Source organism: Solea solea, chromosome 2, assembly GCF_958295425.1.
Source record: "Solea solea chromosome 2, fSolSol10.1, whole genome shotgun sequence".
NCBI lineage: Eukaryota > Metazoa > Chordata > Actinopteri > Pleuronectiformes > Soleidae > Solea > Solea solea.
In genome coordinates, this window is record NC_081135.1 from 25,812,519 (window position 1) to 25,828,723 (window position 16,205).

At 42.0% G+C, this 16,205-nt stretch overlaps 1 protein-coding gene across 1 annotated transcript in view; it reads left to right on the plus strand.

The window, feature by feature from the left end:
* Nucleotides 1-16,205, plus strand: part of myo10l3 (myosin X, like 3) — a 50,545-nt gene that overhangs the window by 15,997 nt on the left and 18,343 nt on the right. The window contains exons 3-16 of the mRNA XM_058623471.1: nt 5,687-5,845; nt 6,483-6,670; nt 6,812-6,946; nt 7,382-7,506; nt 7,603-7,616; nt 7,731-7,815; nt 8,041-8,147; nt 8,701-8,830; nt 9,900-10,018; nt 12,248-12,394; nt 12,881-12,981; nt 13,315-13,381; nt 14,033-14,125; nt 15,335-15,403. Of these exons, the coding sequence (XP_058479454.1) occupies nt 5,687-5,845; nt 6,483-6,670; nt 6,812-6,946; nt 7,382-7,506; nt 7,603-7,616; nt 7,731-7,815; nt 8,041-8,147; nt 8,701-8,830; nt 9,900-10,018; nt 12,248-12,394; nt 12,881-12,981; nt 13,315-13,381; nt 14,033-14,125; nt 15,335-15,403 (1,539 nt within the window). The remainder of the gene's footprint in view (nt 1-5,686; nt 5,846-6,482; nt 6,671-6,811; nt 6,947-7,381; nt 7,507-7,602; nt 7,617-7,730; nt 7,816-8,040; nt 8,148-8,700; nt 8,831-9,899; nt 10,019-12,247; nt 12,395-12,880; nt 12,982-13,314; nt 13,382-14,032; nt 14,126-15,334; nt 15,404-16,205) is intronic.

Consider the following 16,205-nt stretch of genomic DNA (forward strand, 5'->3'; position numbering starts at 1 on the left):
TCTGTGCGCTTATCTGCTCTTCACATGTGTCATATGTGCTCAGGATGTCTTAGTCATCAGGCCAGTCTGCTAAGACTGCGCAGCCAGAATGACAGGAATGTGAAACGGAGAAACAGACCCTCTCCACATTTAGGCTTGGTCTGGTTGACCTGCTGTGACTGCTGCAGGATCCTGGATTACATACTGTGTGAAAAACATCAGCATTTCTGTCTCAAACAGTCATAGTTTATCACTTATGAGTTTGTTTGTCAGTTTGTCTTTGCCCAGCACCCCCAAATGCATCCTCGTAACATTTTCCCTTCAGGGAGTGGGGGATATACTGTTACCCATTGCTCCAGTGCTTGCACAAAAGCTGCAGATTTGAGTGCATGTCAGCTTTAACAGGCCGAGTTGTCCGCTGTCACATCAATCATCATATCAGCATTTATTACTGTCTCATCCCCCGCTGTACCACAAAGGCCTGAGAGTGCCTGAAGATGGAGCACACGCTGAAACACAGGGCTACATATGTTGTGGCTTTGTGTGCTTCAATGCATGTGTGCATGTGTGTGTGTGTGTGTGTGTGTGTGTGCCAGATGGCACCAGCTGGATTAACAGTAACAGTGTGTTGTACCCAGACGGGTGGACATACAAAGAAAAACAGGATGAGGCGCTGTTGTGTCACCTGAATTAAATAGCTGCTGCTGCTGGTGATGTCATCAGACTGAACAATGAAACCATGTTCCGTATAATGTGTCAGTCCACAAGGTGTTAATACCACACACACTCCAGTACAGTACATATAGGTTGATATATTGTTTAATCCTTTGAGGTGGCCTATGTGAACAAACGGTCTTGACAAACCGAGTGAAAATAGACGAGACTTCTCTACTTGAACCCAGTTGTCCACAGAGCCTGTGGCCACATGCACAGTCTCTGAGGTTTTAAATAGCTCCTCAGTGTTTTCTGTATTATTAGTCAAAGGAGCCATTATGTGAGCCCGATGTGCATTCATGAGCGTGATCACTGAAGTAACTCTCACACTCACGCAAACATCATGCTAAGTATCAGTGTCTCATTGTGTCGTAAACAGTATTTTAAGATACTAATACTGATAAAGGCGTTTGTTGTTTCATGGGCAATGATGTAAATGTAAGTCTCTCCGTTGTTATGTTGTTGTTTTTTTACAGTTTTCACCATTGATAGGCCTCTAACCCCCCCTCCCCAAATCCCTGGGGTGTGGGTGAGATCCCCTCTCAGCAGATGGATTCACTGTATGACAGAGAGACACAGAGAGAGAGAGTCAATCAGAATAAAAATAGAGAAAGAGAGAGAGCGTGAAAGGCACAGACCATAATGAACAAGACTGTATTTATGTCCACAAGCCAGTGACTTCTCATCTACACATGTGCTATTTTGAGAATATGGTATATGTGTGGCAATGTGACATGAATCCACAGACATGCCGAGCGCCGGGCACTGACCCCGCCTCCATGTGAATATTCAGGAGAGCTGGTGGAACAAAGCAGCAGTGGGGTGTGGTTTCTGTTCAGTGGGAATGAAAGGAAGGAGTATTATAAAAAGAAAAAGAGTTCCCATTATGTCAGCTTTCTATGCAGGCAAACAAAAATCAGCATTTAATAAATTAGCATGACTTATTTCTCATTACTCATCACTGCATATAGTCCAGCTGCAACTAACAATGACCTTTTTCATTATTTTACATTAGACTAAGAAAAGCGGACAATACAATAATCAAATTAACCCATTGTATATTATTTTTAGTCTTTTAAATTGAAATTGAAATGTCTCTTTGTGTAAAATACTGCATACCCCATGCACAATTACTAGTCTACTTGCTTCTCTTATTATAAATGATAAAGTGATTGCAATTTTGCACACACACATGCAGACTATCTACTGTTTATAAACTTGTGGATACGTTTGCGGTGACAAACCGGCTGCAGTACAGCATTTTGTTGCTTTACGCTCAATACGGATGTTGAAAATTGTATGTTGCGTTTTCTCTCTTGTGTCCAGCCTCGTGACGAGCGGTGTAAAATAATGCTCTTGTGTCAACAACAGGCTCCGTTTGGAGATGATTGATTTGTGCAGTGCAACATTTTCACTAATCAATCACAGTTTGTTGTACGTGGTAGCTGTCATTGCACTGCTCATTTATTTGACACTGCCGATGCTGTGTCCCCATGTGAAACAGACACTGATTATTGTTGGCATGATGCACTGACTGAAATTAAGAAGGAAATCAATAGTTATTAGCCATTGTATTAATTAATACCAACAAGTGCCCATGTTAAATTAGATTTTAGACTTGATAGATGTCGGAAAAGATGTCTTTTGGAAGATGAAGGTTAATAAGAATAGATAAATGATATGAAATCCTTTGTTTTTATTTAGACAGAGGTTGGCTACTTCCCCAACAGCAGATATGTTCCAATATGTCTGATAGATGCATGATGTGAATATGTGCATGAATAAGTAAATGGTTAAAAATTGTAGTTTAAAGCAGCTTTGAGTGGTCATGGAGACAAAAAAGCACTATATAAATGTGGACCATTTACCATAATGGACATTATTAATGCACTTCATATAGAGTTTGTAATGGAAATAGAAAGTTTATTAGTCTGCAGCTCCACCTCTTCTGCTCTCATGTTCCATCTTAGATTCCTCTTGTCTATAGGACGCTGTCTAGTAAGTAGATTATCTGGAAACAAACTCATGGAGTGATGAAATGTTTTAATGTGACGTGCATCGATTATGAGGACAAAGCTTGATGACTTATCTCACAGGAATGAGAACCGAACAATAAAAGACTTCAATGGGGTAAAGCAGAGGAATGTGAAACCTCTTAATGCTGGAAACTCCAGCTCAGTTTTCCCTTCAGAGCATATCTGATGGTTTAGGCATGAAAAAGTCCCTCGGGCTGCTTCTCTGAAATCCGAGCGCTAAATTATGTAAAGAAGATGAAAAACAAAGATCACAGAATAACAAACACAGACTTGTAAGAAAAAAGAAAAAAACCAAGAAACCCTCTCCTCCATCAGTGACACGTACTATTTTTCTCAGGCAGACATATTTGTTTTCCTCCTGTGTAACCTGAGGTGAAACTGAGAATTTAATCTCGTATTGCAGCCTCTCCGATGTATTTGTTATCTTTTTTTTTCTTATCTTAGATTCCCACGTCAGTGCAACTTTGAACTTGTGCTTGGAGAATGTGAAGAATGCAACACTCGCAGAGAGACGTATCCCAGATCTCTGAGGTTTATTTGACTGGGTATCTCACTCAGTGTCAGAGTCAGACTGAGGGAGGGTAATTTCCCTCACATTCCTGTTTTTATTTAATGAAAGGCAGAAGGAAGAATTGAACATTCCCGTAATATGAGAGAAAAGAATATGTTACGTTATATATATCATCATAAATCAAGTGCAATGCTGTGCTCGGGTGTCTCATTAGTGACTGATGTAATTGAACTGGAAATGATAATCCTGATCGAGGATGTAAAACAAGTGAAAAGCCTGTTTAAATGATTAGTCCGTTAGGCTTTGCCTGGTGAAGAGCGGGTGTGGTGAGAGACAAATGTTTAGGGACATCTGGACGTCTGTAAATCTTCCAGCTTCTGCTCAACGGATGACATCACTGCACATGCTGCTCTGCTCCCCAAAGAAATGAGCCGTCCACTTTAATACCAAGAAATATTGTATCACTGATGACTGCATTGTTATTGTGCATTAGTCTCAGCATACGCCCATCTTTTCTTTTCTTTTTTTAAAGTATCCTTTTACACACACTGCAGGGTAACAGTTAATCGTCTTCAAATTGAAATTGCAACGTGGAGCAGCAAATCATAAAGGCTGCAATTTATACATTTTTTTAATAATTTTTTGTCATAATTGTTCTGTTCTTCATTGATTTATTAAAAAAAAAAAAAATGGAATTCATACATTCACATCTTTAAGGCCTGGACCTTGCATTTAAAGTTTGCTTTTAATGTGTTAAATTTATGAATACAGTGAAAATTAAAGAGAAATTTCACTTTTATCCCAAATCAAGTCACTCTCTCATCTTCTACCGCTTCATCTTCCACGTGAGGGTCACGGGGTGCATTGGTGCCAATCCCAGCTGACATAGGGCGAGATTGCACCCTGGACAGGTCGCCATTCCATCACAGGGACACACATAGAGACAAAAAAAACATCCACACTCACACCTACAGTCAATTTACCAAATCCCAAATCTGCATGTTTTTGGACTGTATGAGGAAACCTGAGAACCTCGAGAAAACCCATCTCAATTAGATATTTTCCCTTAATTGTTCAGCCATAATACACCAGTAGCTTTTTTTCTTCACATTTTTACAGTATCAGTTAAAAGCTTCACACATACTCACATAAATGTAACGATTAGCCTCTCGACAATGCGATCTTGTTCAGAGCAATAACGCGTAATGCATTATAACATAATGGATCAGTCATGTGTCACCTTCACACACGCATGCAGCTGTATTTGGTCTGGATGTTAACAAGAGTGGACATTAGCACCAAAGTGTCCCTCCTGTGACATCAGAGACACTAATGGAAGGTTTTGAGGTTTTCTTGTGAGGCCACTGACTTTGTTAAAGCCGTGCTGATCAATAACTCCATATTAACAATTAGTCAGAGATGACGGTTTGTAAGTGTGTCCATTGTAGTGCGAGACCCAAAGAGAATGGCATTTCCACTCGGCTTCACTGCACTTCTCCCATTCTAAACATTATATGACCAATGAGAAAAAAAAGATATTGATGCCTTAAATTCATTGATTTTAGCTCAAATCAATGAATTTTCAAAGCATCGTCTCCATGTCACTCAGCGAGCTGCTCCCATAGAGTCCCAGCAGCCCCGCTGTGCTGACTCGGCAAATGTCTGAAACCCAAATATGCCCAAAGGGGCCAGCAGTAATGCAGTGGGACACCACAGCCCCAGCCCCTCTTCCATCAGTATTGATCTAAAACGCTGTTTCCCATCAAGTGACCAACACAGTTGTTGTTGTTCTGAAGCCCGTTCTTTTATCTCGTGCCTCATCCATTAGAGCTGCGATAGCCAGAGAGTCTGTCTCCGTCTGTTTTTCTCTTTCACTCCGAGAGCGATGCATTCTTCATCTTCATCATCTTTCTCACTTTCTCCATCCCTTTGTGGTATAGCTATTTTATTTTCAATTTTCAATTTCAATTTCTGTCAAATGAAAGTCATTTCACCTACATTTTACACTCCTGCACCTTTTTGAGTATTTGCTGTCCCATAATTATTGCACATTTTCACTAATATTGTGCAGCATTTACAAAAACAAGGACATCTCCAGTCATCACATTGACTTAAACATCGCAGATAATTGGCCTTTGAGAGGTCCAGACATGCACAAGCAGGCACTCGTCTGGGATTCAGTCTGTCATTTCAACCTCGACGATTCCTGTATCTTCTCCTGAATCTGCCCGTCAGTGGTGCATTCATGTGCTGTGGTCACAGTGGAGACACTGGTGTTGTGCCAGCGGTGTGATTCACGTCTGTGTAAGCGTGTCTACCTGCTCCAAGTGCCTCTAGGAGTCTGCTGCAAAGAGAGGGGCGCGATTCACTGCAAAATTCTGTGGCCCTGAAATTGGTAAACAACGTAGGCTTAGACTCTAACCATGAACTGTGTGTGTTGTTACAGGTGATTTACCTGCAGAGGGCGGAGCTAAACAGAGAGACGGTGTACGCCATGCACCCCAGCAGTGTCCACGGCGTAGAGGACATGTCGACACTGGCAGAGCTGCATGAAGCTGCCATCCTGCACAACCTTTTTCTGCGCTACCAGAGAGACAACATCTATGTAAGGCGTTACACCAGTACCTGGCTCCTGTGGGTCTGTTGGGATCTCTTTCATGTTTCTGGGAACTGGAATGTGCAGTCACTCTTTCCACACAAAATGGTGGCTGAATGAAACACATTTGTGTTTACATTGTCTGGATGTTGTCAGAGGACATTTTGGGAAATGATTATTATCACTAGGAGCAATACAGAATGCATTTTCACAAAAATACGAGATATGTTTGTTTGACCCAGGATTCTTTTCATTATAGAATTCCACTGGGATTTTTCTCTATCCAGGCTTTATTAAAAATACTTTACTTTTGGAAACCCTACAGTATCTCCTAAATCTTGTCCCTTTCTGTTTTATCATAGCCTCAAAGAATAGTACAATGACCCACAAACACACTTTTGTGAGGCACATTTTTCCCAAAGCGCATTACCCGAGCAGGAGAACCGGATCCTAAAATACAACTGTCCTTAATGTGAACTAGGCCACATGTAGATGTTACATGAGAATATTACAGATAAACTACAGGTAAAGAGTCAAAGGAAGGAGACAGGAAAGTGAGTGAATGTGGCCGTAATCATGTTGTGCCGCAGGTCTCGTGTGGGCCATGTTTCATTTCCTTTTCTCTACTTTTCCCATTTCCCATTAGACTAACATAGGTTCGATCCTAGCGGCGGTGAATCCGTATAAGCACATAGCAGGACTGTACGACAGCACTGCAGTGGAGCTGTACAGCAAACACCAGATGGGGGAGCTGCCTCCTCATATCTTTGCTGTGGCCAATGAGTGTTACCGCTGCCTGTGGAAGAGGCATGACAGCCAGTGTGTTCTCATCAGGTGAGGACTCATGAATTATGTTATGAGATCTATTTGAATTAAAGTGTTCAAATTTGTATTTTATTTGGCGTTTACGCCCATAAAGCAGACATACCGTGTATCACTGTATCCATTTCTGACTTTTGTATTTTGTATCTTCAGCGGGGAAAGTGGTGCAGGGAAGACGGAGAGCACCAAGCTGTTGCTGAAGTTTCTCTCTGTGATGAGTCAAAAGTCAGCAGGCACTCCTTTGTCAGAGAGGACTACTCGGGTAGAGCAGGCCCTCATCCAGAGCAGGTACTCTTTGACCCCTGACCTCCAACTCGTCGTCTGTTTGATTTTCTTTTTGTAGAATCAACCCCTGACGTCTTGTATATTTTTAAAGCGTACCATTATCTGTGGTGTTTTGCAGATGTATAGCCTTAGTATGTTTGATTTTTGTTTTTCCAAAGATGTTTTGCTGATACAGTAGATGTTTGTGTTTAGTATTTTGTGCACAATGAGCTCATCAAGTCAAGTTCTTAACCACATTAGACTAATGGCAAAATTAGAAGTACTGAAAGTGTGCATACCTTTATCCGTGCTGCAGAAAACACGCGTCAAATCTGCATCTGCATCAGAATGCAATCAGTGTTAGGAAATCAATGGGTTTATTTAAAAAGAAATCCAGTGTCAGAGGTTAGAACGTGAAAAAACAAACTGTCTGTCTCTCTGTCGTCTCTCTCTCTGCAGCCCCATCATGGAGGCATTTGGGAACGCAAAGACTGTGTACAACAACAACTCCAGTCGCTTTGGGAAGTTCATCCAGCTCCACTTTTCCCAAAATGGGAACATTCACGGAGGCTGCATCATTGACTGTATCCTCCAGTAACAGTTCACACATAATTCACTAAAGGAATTTGATTTCTACAGCATCTTGGATATGTTTGTTGTCCTTGACTCTAGGTAATCAGATTTGCTCGAAAAGGTAAGGTTGTGTAGTGTGGAAACATTCAGAAGCCTAACGTTTCATGTGTGGCGCCAAAAGCTTTCAGCTAAATACTGAGACACTTTTATTCTAATCGTCATCATCCTTTCCAAGAATCGCGTGGTTCGACAGAATCCCGGAGAGAGAAACTATCACATCTTCTACTCGCTGTTAGCAGGAGCTGACAAAGACCACCGAGGTTTGTTTCTAGTTTTCTTCAGACTTTGTTTCAATATTTTTAAATGATGAATAGTATTAAATGGAGGTTATTTGTGGTTCTGACTTTTAAAATCGGTATCTCTATCAGCTGTGTCTCATTCTATTGGTCTAAAATGGCCAGGACTGGAAGGATGAACAGTGTCTTTTGAACTTACTTAGTTGATGTCACTAATTATTAATGTCTGTCCATTTCTCTGCGTCGCAGACATGTACTTACTGTCTGAAGGTCCAGAGTCGTATCACTACCTGAGCCAGTCGGGCTGCATGCAGGACAGCAGTCTGGATGACAAGCAGCTCTTTGACAGTGTGATGGTAAAGAAAAGGAACAGAAAACACCACATTTTTTGGATGTATTGTCTGTGTTTCGTCTCCAGAGGGCGCCATAACCTTCATCATGAGTTTATCTTGCATTTTTGGAAGCTGAGTTTTCTATGGAGGCCCTTTTTAACCCTTAGAGCAGAGAGCATTTAGGCTGCTTTTGTCCATGACTGTGTTAAAACGTACATACATAGGCTATAAGAAAGTGCAATATAGAGCGTCTTATATCCTTTTTTTTCCCAGCACAACTTATAGGCATTTGTTTCCATTTTCACCAACTGTATAAACCCACTACAGGCTATTTTGTGACTTCCGCACAATTATCACTACTCAAAAAAAAAGCAATATAAAATTAATCAGAATTTTTACTCAACATCGCACAACACATTTTGTAAAGCCTGAAGATGTGCCCTACAAACACACACACTCCAAGGATGTCCATATAAGAGTTGTGTATTATTCCCACCGTAATTCACCACATGCAGAATGGGTTTAGTGGGTTAATACTTTTTCATATAGAAACCTGTTGTCTGACCCGGTGTTGCAGGAGGCACTCAAAGTGATGGAGTTCACTGAGGAGGAGATCAGAGATGTGTTCAAGTTGCTGTCTGCTGTTCTCCAGATGGGCAACATCGAGTTCATGACAGCTGGTGGAGCTCAGATCACTTCAAAAGCTGGTAAGGCAAGGGATCGTCAGTGATAGTCCGTCCGTGTTAGACTCATTGTGACACACATCCTTACATCATCTGCTCCCAAGATCACATTTAATTGAATTAAATTTTCTAGACAGAACAATGTCATTTGATGCGAAACATAAACGTAAAATAGAGATTTGTTGTCTTTGTGAGACCCTGTTTTCATTGTATAGATGAGTCTAGTTTCTATATTTTTTAAATATATTTTATGTTATAATGTCTTAATACTTGTTTACTGTTTATAACCTCCACTATTTTAATGTCTGTGTTGCTGAAACATTGCACATTTCCCCATTTTGGGACTAACAAAGGATGAACTTGTGTTTTATTTAGAGCAGGTTAGAGGAGCAAGTGAAAATGTCAGATTTTATTTTGAGAATGTGACTATACCTGGGTGTTTCTGATATTAAATCAATAATGAAATAGTATTTCCTTGGGTTTAAGTTGAAAGGTTAAGAAAATATAATAACATGGTTTCCTTGCGGTTAAGTATTCCCAAGAAACTCATCAGGAATTCACTGGAAAGTGAATTGGAACTGAAAGTACTCGCTCTGTTTGTAAACCAACAGTTGGCACTGAGCCTTTCTCTTTAACCACATGAGCTCTTTAGTGAGACTAACTTAGTTTTCAATTCTTGAGAGAAAATGTGATATTCATCAAACTGTAAAATGTTTTAATTAAAGTTTGATGACGTGAAATTGGAAAACATGGAAAACATGTGGCTTCAAGTCAGTTAAATTTATCTCTTGTTTTTCAACCTGGAGGTAGGTTCTCTTCTGACTTTGGACCTGCGGTTTTCCTTATGCCCCTGAGTTTGATTGACATTGTGCTCGCAGACAGCGGTGAACAGGCTGTAACATGAGCCCGGGGCTCCTTTGTTTGCCGTGTCTGACCTCCTTTCCAAAGAAGCAGTGAACTGCAGTGACTGTAGCAGAGACACGGAATGGAGTTGCCTGTGAAGGTTCACAGTCATTTTGGTTGTTTGACATCAATAGGAGTCACCTGCGCTGACGAATAAGTGTATGTCCGTGTCTGTGTGTGTGTGTTTCAGTGGTCAGCAACGTCAGTGACCTGCTTGGCCTCGACTGCTTTCAGCTGTCAGAGGTCTTGACCCAACGCTCCATGATCCTCAGAGGAGAAGAGATCTGCTCACCGCTCACTGTGGAGCAGGTACCCAACATATCCAGAAACACTCCCTCACCCTCGCTGCTCCTTAAACACAGAGCGACATCATCACTCCTTGTAGTATCTTGAAATTAGGGGCTAGCATTTGTTCAGAAGTCAAAACACTGACATGTACAGTAGACACGTCTGTTTGTCGGCCGCCATCCTCACTCCGCTCCCACAACTGCCGCGGTGACACACGCACTCTTTCTCCGCTGCTCTCTCCCCCACATGCCGCTCCAGATCCCTTGCGTGACTCCCGGCCATTTCCTGCTTTTTGTCTGCCAGATTCCTGGCACAATAAAGCCATCATGATAGTGATCTGAGTCAAAAGCACAATGGAGCCAATGAGTGGGGCTGAAGCGAGAGTCTTCTCCTTTGGAGGCAGCACAGCCAGACACCCAAAGTTGCTGGTGTAATAATTCACCCGTGTGTCTCGCTCCCTGCGCTCCATGCTGTGGCCTGTAATCAATGTGAGCATTTTTCACAGTCTTAATCTGCATGTGTTTAACTTTTCGCCATGTGCCACAAGAAAACTCTGACACACTGCACTCACGCCGTGGGCCGACTCGCATGTACAAATGTCAGACAATATGCAGAACAGACCTTTACTGTAATCACAGGGGCACGAAAGTCACAAGACGGCTTTTCATGAGCAGACAAAGACCCTGTGCTGTCACCCCGCTGCTGCTCGTTCTGCCCCGGCCTTTGAAGCAGCTTGTCCTTTAATAGAGTTCATTATTTGGATCCTGGAATCGGTAAGAATGGCTTCTTCTCACAGCGAGTCACTTACCCCACCACTGCTCTCGCCTCCTCCCCCCTGAATCCTGGACAAACAGGCATTCTTCTCACCCCTATGACGGAGATCCTGGAGCCACCAGCCCCTCTGTTCACACCCGCATGTCGCAGGAGGTGACGGGTCATGATTGATTACTCAAAAGCCCAGGAGCATTGTTACCCCAAATACAGTATACACGCTGCCACACTCTTGTTTTGTTTTTAATTCAAGCACAATGCCCGTGGAGGAAGCAAAGCTGGCAAGCTTGTGCTTTTTTATGTACAAACACAGATGGTGTCTGGCTGACTTCATGGTCGCTGGAGAACAGTAGAACATTGGTTAGAATAAGACCTTTTTATTTATTTATTTTTTTTAATTAAAAACATTTTTTCCGGCGCGCCAAACCAGTGGAGTTACAGCTACCTCGGGAAATACTGTCTCATACAATCATAACTCTAAGTTCACTCGGGGTCCAGTGTGTAAGAATTAGTGACATCTAATGGTGAGACTGCAGATTGTGACAGACAGAGGACTCCTCTGTTCACCCCCCTTCTTTCCCACACTTGTCACTACAGTGGTCTTTGTAAAAGGATGTTGTTTGTTTACGCTCGCATACAAATCTTCTACTACACTCTGTGGCTGATTTGTTTGTATGGGCTGCTGTAACATGGCGGCCTCCACAGAGAAAGCCCTTGCCTAAAGTAGATATAAATGTCAACCTGTTAAATGTTACACACTGGACCTTTAATATCTTCTTCCAGATCTTATCACATGGTATTCCTCAGCAGACTTCCCCAAGTTGTAACCCCTCAGTGCTTTCCATCTTTCTGTTTTTTTAAAAGAGAGACCCAATAAACTGGAGGTAGTCCTCTTCAAAAGCACATTTATTTTACTTACTTTTTACTTTTCTTTTTTGGTTGGTCTTTGTTTTCACTGTGTTTTGTAATAATATGACAAATACTGAGTTGCCGTGAATCATTCTGAAGATATGAAGCTGATAGAGGACGCTGGCTGTTGTGAAAACAGCAGACAGACACTGACACAACACACCTTTGTTTCCGAACCACAATTTGTTTTAGAGACACACACACGCAAGCCCACACACACACACACACACACACACACGTCCATGCAGCTATCATTTTAAAGACACATTGACGTTCATTAATTCATTTGGACAGCCTAATCATAGCTGTATCCCTAACCATAACCATAATGAGCTCATGCCTAATCCTAACTTTAACCTAAACACAATTCAAATCTTAGCCTTAAACTTAAACAGTTCATGAATGAAATGTAGTTCCGCCTTAATAGGACCAGGTTTTGGTCCCATTGAGTACCACTGGTCCTGAAAAGGTCCTAAAGAGGTTTCTGGGGTTCATAAGACAGTCTGCAAAGTTTCCTCTCTGCGATTGTTCATGTCTGACTCTGTGTTTGTGGTCATTTTGGTGTTGCAGGCATTGGACTCGCGAGACTCCGTCGCCATGGCGCTTTATTCTCAGTGTTTTTCATGGATCATAATGAGGATCAACCAGAAGATTAAAGGAAATGACAACTTCAAGTCCATTGGCATCCTGGACATTTTTGGCTTTGAGAACTTTCAGGTGAAAGCTCACACACTGAATTGAATTTGTTATTATTTAAAGATCCTCAAAACCTTTTTTCTTACCCAGCTTCTTTTCATGAGAAGAGAGTGTTGCAGGTTTACCATGAAGGTAACTGTGTACATGTTCTGTCCTGGAACACAATGTTATTTGAACTCCAGATTAATGATCTTGGGACAGTTTTTTGCTCTGTGGAGAAAGTTGGACTGTCTGTACATGACTCGTAAGACAGGTTTAGACCATCCATCATTTATTTTAAAGGCCATAAACTCTCTTAAATCACTCTTGACTCGTAAGGCTGCTTTTTTTTTTATAGACACTTACAATCAAACTTAAGGGGCAGGGGCGGCTGGGTACAAGAACAATTTCATCATTCTGCCCAACAACACAGTATTAAAATTCACGAATGAAACTTGCTTCAGTCAAATTAGAACCCATTTAATAGTGAAACAAAACTTTTTTCTTTTCTCTTTTCTTGTCCTGCAGGTGAACCGGTTTGAACAATTTAATATCAACTATGCCAACGAGAAACTCCAGGAGTACTTCAACAAGCACATCTTCTCGCTGGAACAGCTCGAGTACAACAGGTAAAGGTGGTGGATGCAGCAAGAAGATAAGGCGTGTTGGCTGCTGAATACATTGAATATATTGGATTTGCATGTGCCAGTGAATGTTCAAGATGACAGATATGGGAGGAGGTGGGGTCTGCGCGTAGTGATGCAGGCAAACCGCCAGACTGCTTTGGAATCGGCTCAGTCTCTCCCACAGACAGTTGTTTTGTGGTATAATGGACCAACGGCCTGGACATGGCTCATTTCATCACATGTTCATTCGGAACAATACAGCCATTGTGTCTTCCTGGTTTGTTTATGTTTATATATACACAGTGGGTGTGTGTGTGTGTGTGTGTGTCCTCACAGGGAGGGTATCCAGTGGGAGGCTATAGACTGGATGGATAACGCAGAGTGTCTGGATCTCATAGAGAAGGTAACCAAGAGCAAAGTCTCCACCACGACAGACCGCCAACCACCAGCCCCAAGCATGCTGACCCAGACGCCACACTGTGCTTACATTGACCCCCATCTCCCTACTCTGTCATTACATAGCCTCATTTTGCATGTTGTGTGCACATGAATGTCGACCAGTCAGCGATTAGAGGTATGGGGGGAACTGAAGCGTAAAGACAATGTTGTGTTATTTTAATCGCTGTAGTCATAATGGTGGTTAAAGCTGAGCCTCGACAGAGGTCGGTCTGTGTCTGGTGAAATTTCAGGGTCAAAATCGCAAGCATGGAAATTTTACTGGAAATTTTACTGGAAGCAAATACTACTCTCCAACTGGGTATTGATAATAGACCCGGTGGTTTTGCTTGGTATCCCTCCATTAGATGATTGATGTTAATTAGTGTGACTTTATGTACATGTAGGAATTTAAAGCAAGCTCTTGGTGCCAAATCCCAGTGCCTGCTCCGTGAACCCTCTCTTTATGGATAAAAAAGAGAACTGGATGAATTGCTGTGCTGTTTCCTGAATGTATTGTTATACTAAAAGCTGCCAGATGTGTCCCAGTGGGATTATAACTAGTTCCATCATGACTGCAATGTGTTTCACTCTGCTATTCTGTCTGTCTCCCCTTTAGAAACTGGGCATGTTGGCTCTTATCAATGAGGAGAGTCGCTTCCCCAAAGGCACAGACTATACTCTTTTGGAGAAACTGCACAGCCGACACGCAGTGAGTCCACATGAACACTGACATTCATCATTTATGCACTGCAGGCTTAAAAGTGAGCCGTGTACTCTTACCTAGACACCTGGAAGTGGTGCCTTCACCACCCACTGGCTCACACTCGCGCCTCAAAGAGTTAAACCTTTCTCCTGTCACCTGTTGCCTTCGGTGCCGCACTGAATGTCTGTGCAGCACTCGTACACACCCCTAAGTGCCCTCACATGCAAACACAACAATATTGTAATGTGATCAGCCCTTCTCTTCGCCCGATCCGCATTGTGTGCAAGAGAAAAGAGTCTCCTTAGAAAAGCCAGCGGGTATTTTCTGTGGCTGACGGGAAAAACAGAGGAGTTACTGTCTGACCTCTCCCTAAGGTGTCTACCTTCACAACTCCTCCATGCTGTATGTGTTAAGTTCATGTTCGGAGGAGTCGTGATTCTTTGTTTCACCTTTTTATGGCAGAATCTAACGTGGAACTGATCAAAATTTCTAATTTGAATAAATTACAGAGGGTAAAAATGACAAATGTCCCCACATATTCTGTGTGTTGTGTTTACTCGTTACCATTTTAGTTTTGTTAATGTCTGGTAAGTAAGAATTAATGACGTATAATAGTGAGACTGCAGATTGTGACAAATGGAGGACTCTTCCTCTCTTCCCCAAGAGAATTAGGGAACTACGGTGGCCTTGGCAAGCCAGAAAGGATGTTGTTCTTAGTTTGTGCAAAAATACACATTCATAAACAATATAAAAGGTTTCGTTTTCGGCTGCAAAAAAACTAAAAGTTTCTAGTTTTCAAACATTTATACACGTACAAAAACATACTTTTAGGTAGTATATTACATTTCTGCCACTTAACTCCTCAATTTTACACACTGGAACGAAAATGTTTTGTCTAATCAGCTGATTTGATTTACTTTTTAAATGTATAAATTGAGTTTTGAATACGAGACCATTTGTGTGACCAAACACAAAAGTCAACAAAGGCTCTGCATAATAGTAATCTAATTAAAACCCTCCATAAACAGTTTTTTGTTGTTGTTTTTTTTTACAAGTGAAAATCATAAGTTGCAGCTGTGTTGCTGACATTGCAGTTTCCCTCTGAGCCACTAATAGAAAACTCAATGTTCTCTTCATTCGTCCTTTGTTTAGAATTAAGAAGACATGTCTGTTTTTTCTAAAAATTTGGAGTTTGTCTTTGTTCTTTCACCTCAGACAAATGTGTACTATGTGAAGCCCAGAGTGACCGACCACCAGTTTGGCATCAAGCACTATGCTGGAGAGGTAATTGACAGCACACACACACACACACACACACACACACACACACAAACACAGACACAGTGAATGGGAAAAAAATAGATGGTAGACTCAGGGTAGTGACGAGGTTGTTGGACGGTCAGTCGTGTCTACTTTGTCGTCCTCTGCTTCCGCTTCTGTCTCTACAACAGCAATTACTCCTTTACGGAAGAGTATGGAATGGCAAAAGAAACCAGGAAAGTGCCTCCAAGAGTGCATGTGCAGAGTGGAGAGGGCAGGAGCCACTAGATGTGGGGGAAGAGTAGACAGATTTTTCTGTGATAAAGAATGGCCTTATGAAGCCTTGCCTAAGACAAGGTCTCCTCAGTGTGAGCATGGCAGCGCAGTCACAAGCCTGGCATGGCTGTCTATGGTAATGACTTCAGAGAAGACGCGCGGGCCAGCCAGTTGTTCGTTGAGTCCCCTGAAAGCTGCCACTGTTATCTGAAACGGTGCTGTGAGTTTAGTGGGGGAGTCGTGACATTCTCCCATAGATTTGATTATCTGTGTGCCGTCACAGCGTTGCGGTAAATGTTTGAGTTTTCCATAGTTGTGTGTGTGGGTTTAATGGTCACTGTGTACATACAGTACATGAGGCGTGCACCCACCACCTGTATAAGGTTTTGCCTTCAAACTGTGTGCAATGTTTCTGGCAAACACAGATCTGCGTGGCAGCATGAGACCGTCCCAGTTAACAAAACAGCCACTTGGACAAAGGAGCCATTTGTCCAATGAGTATTTTCCAATGAGAGAGGAATGGACTGTAATTTGTGTGTCTGACTTATAA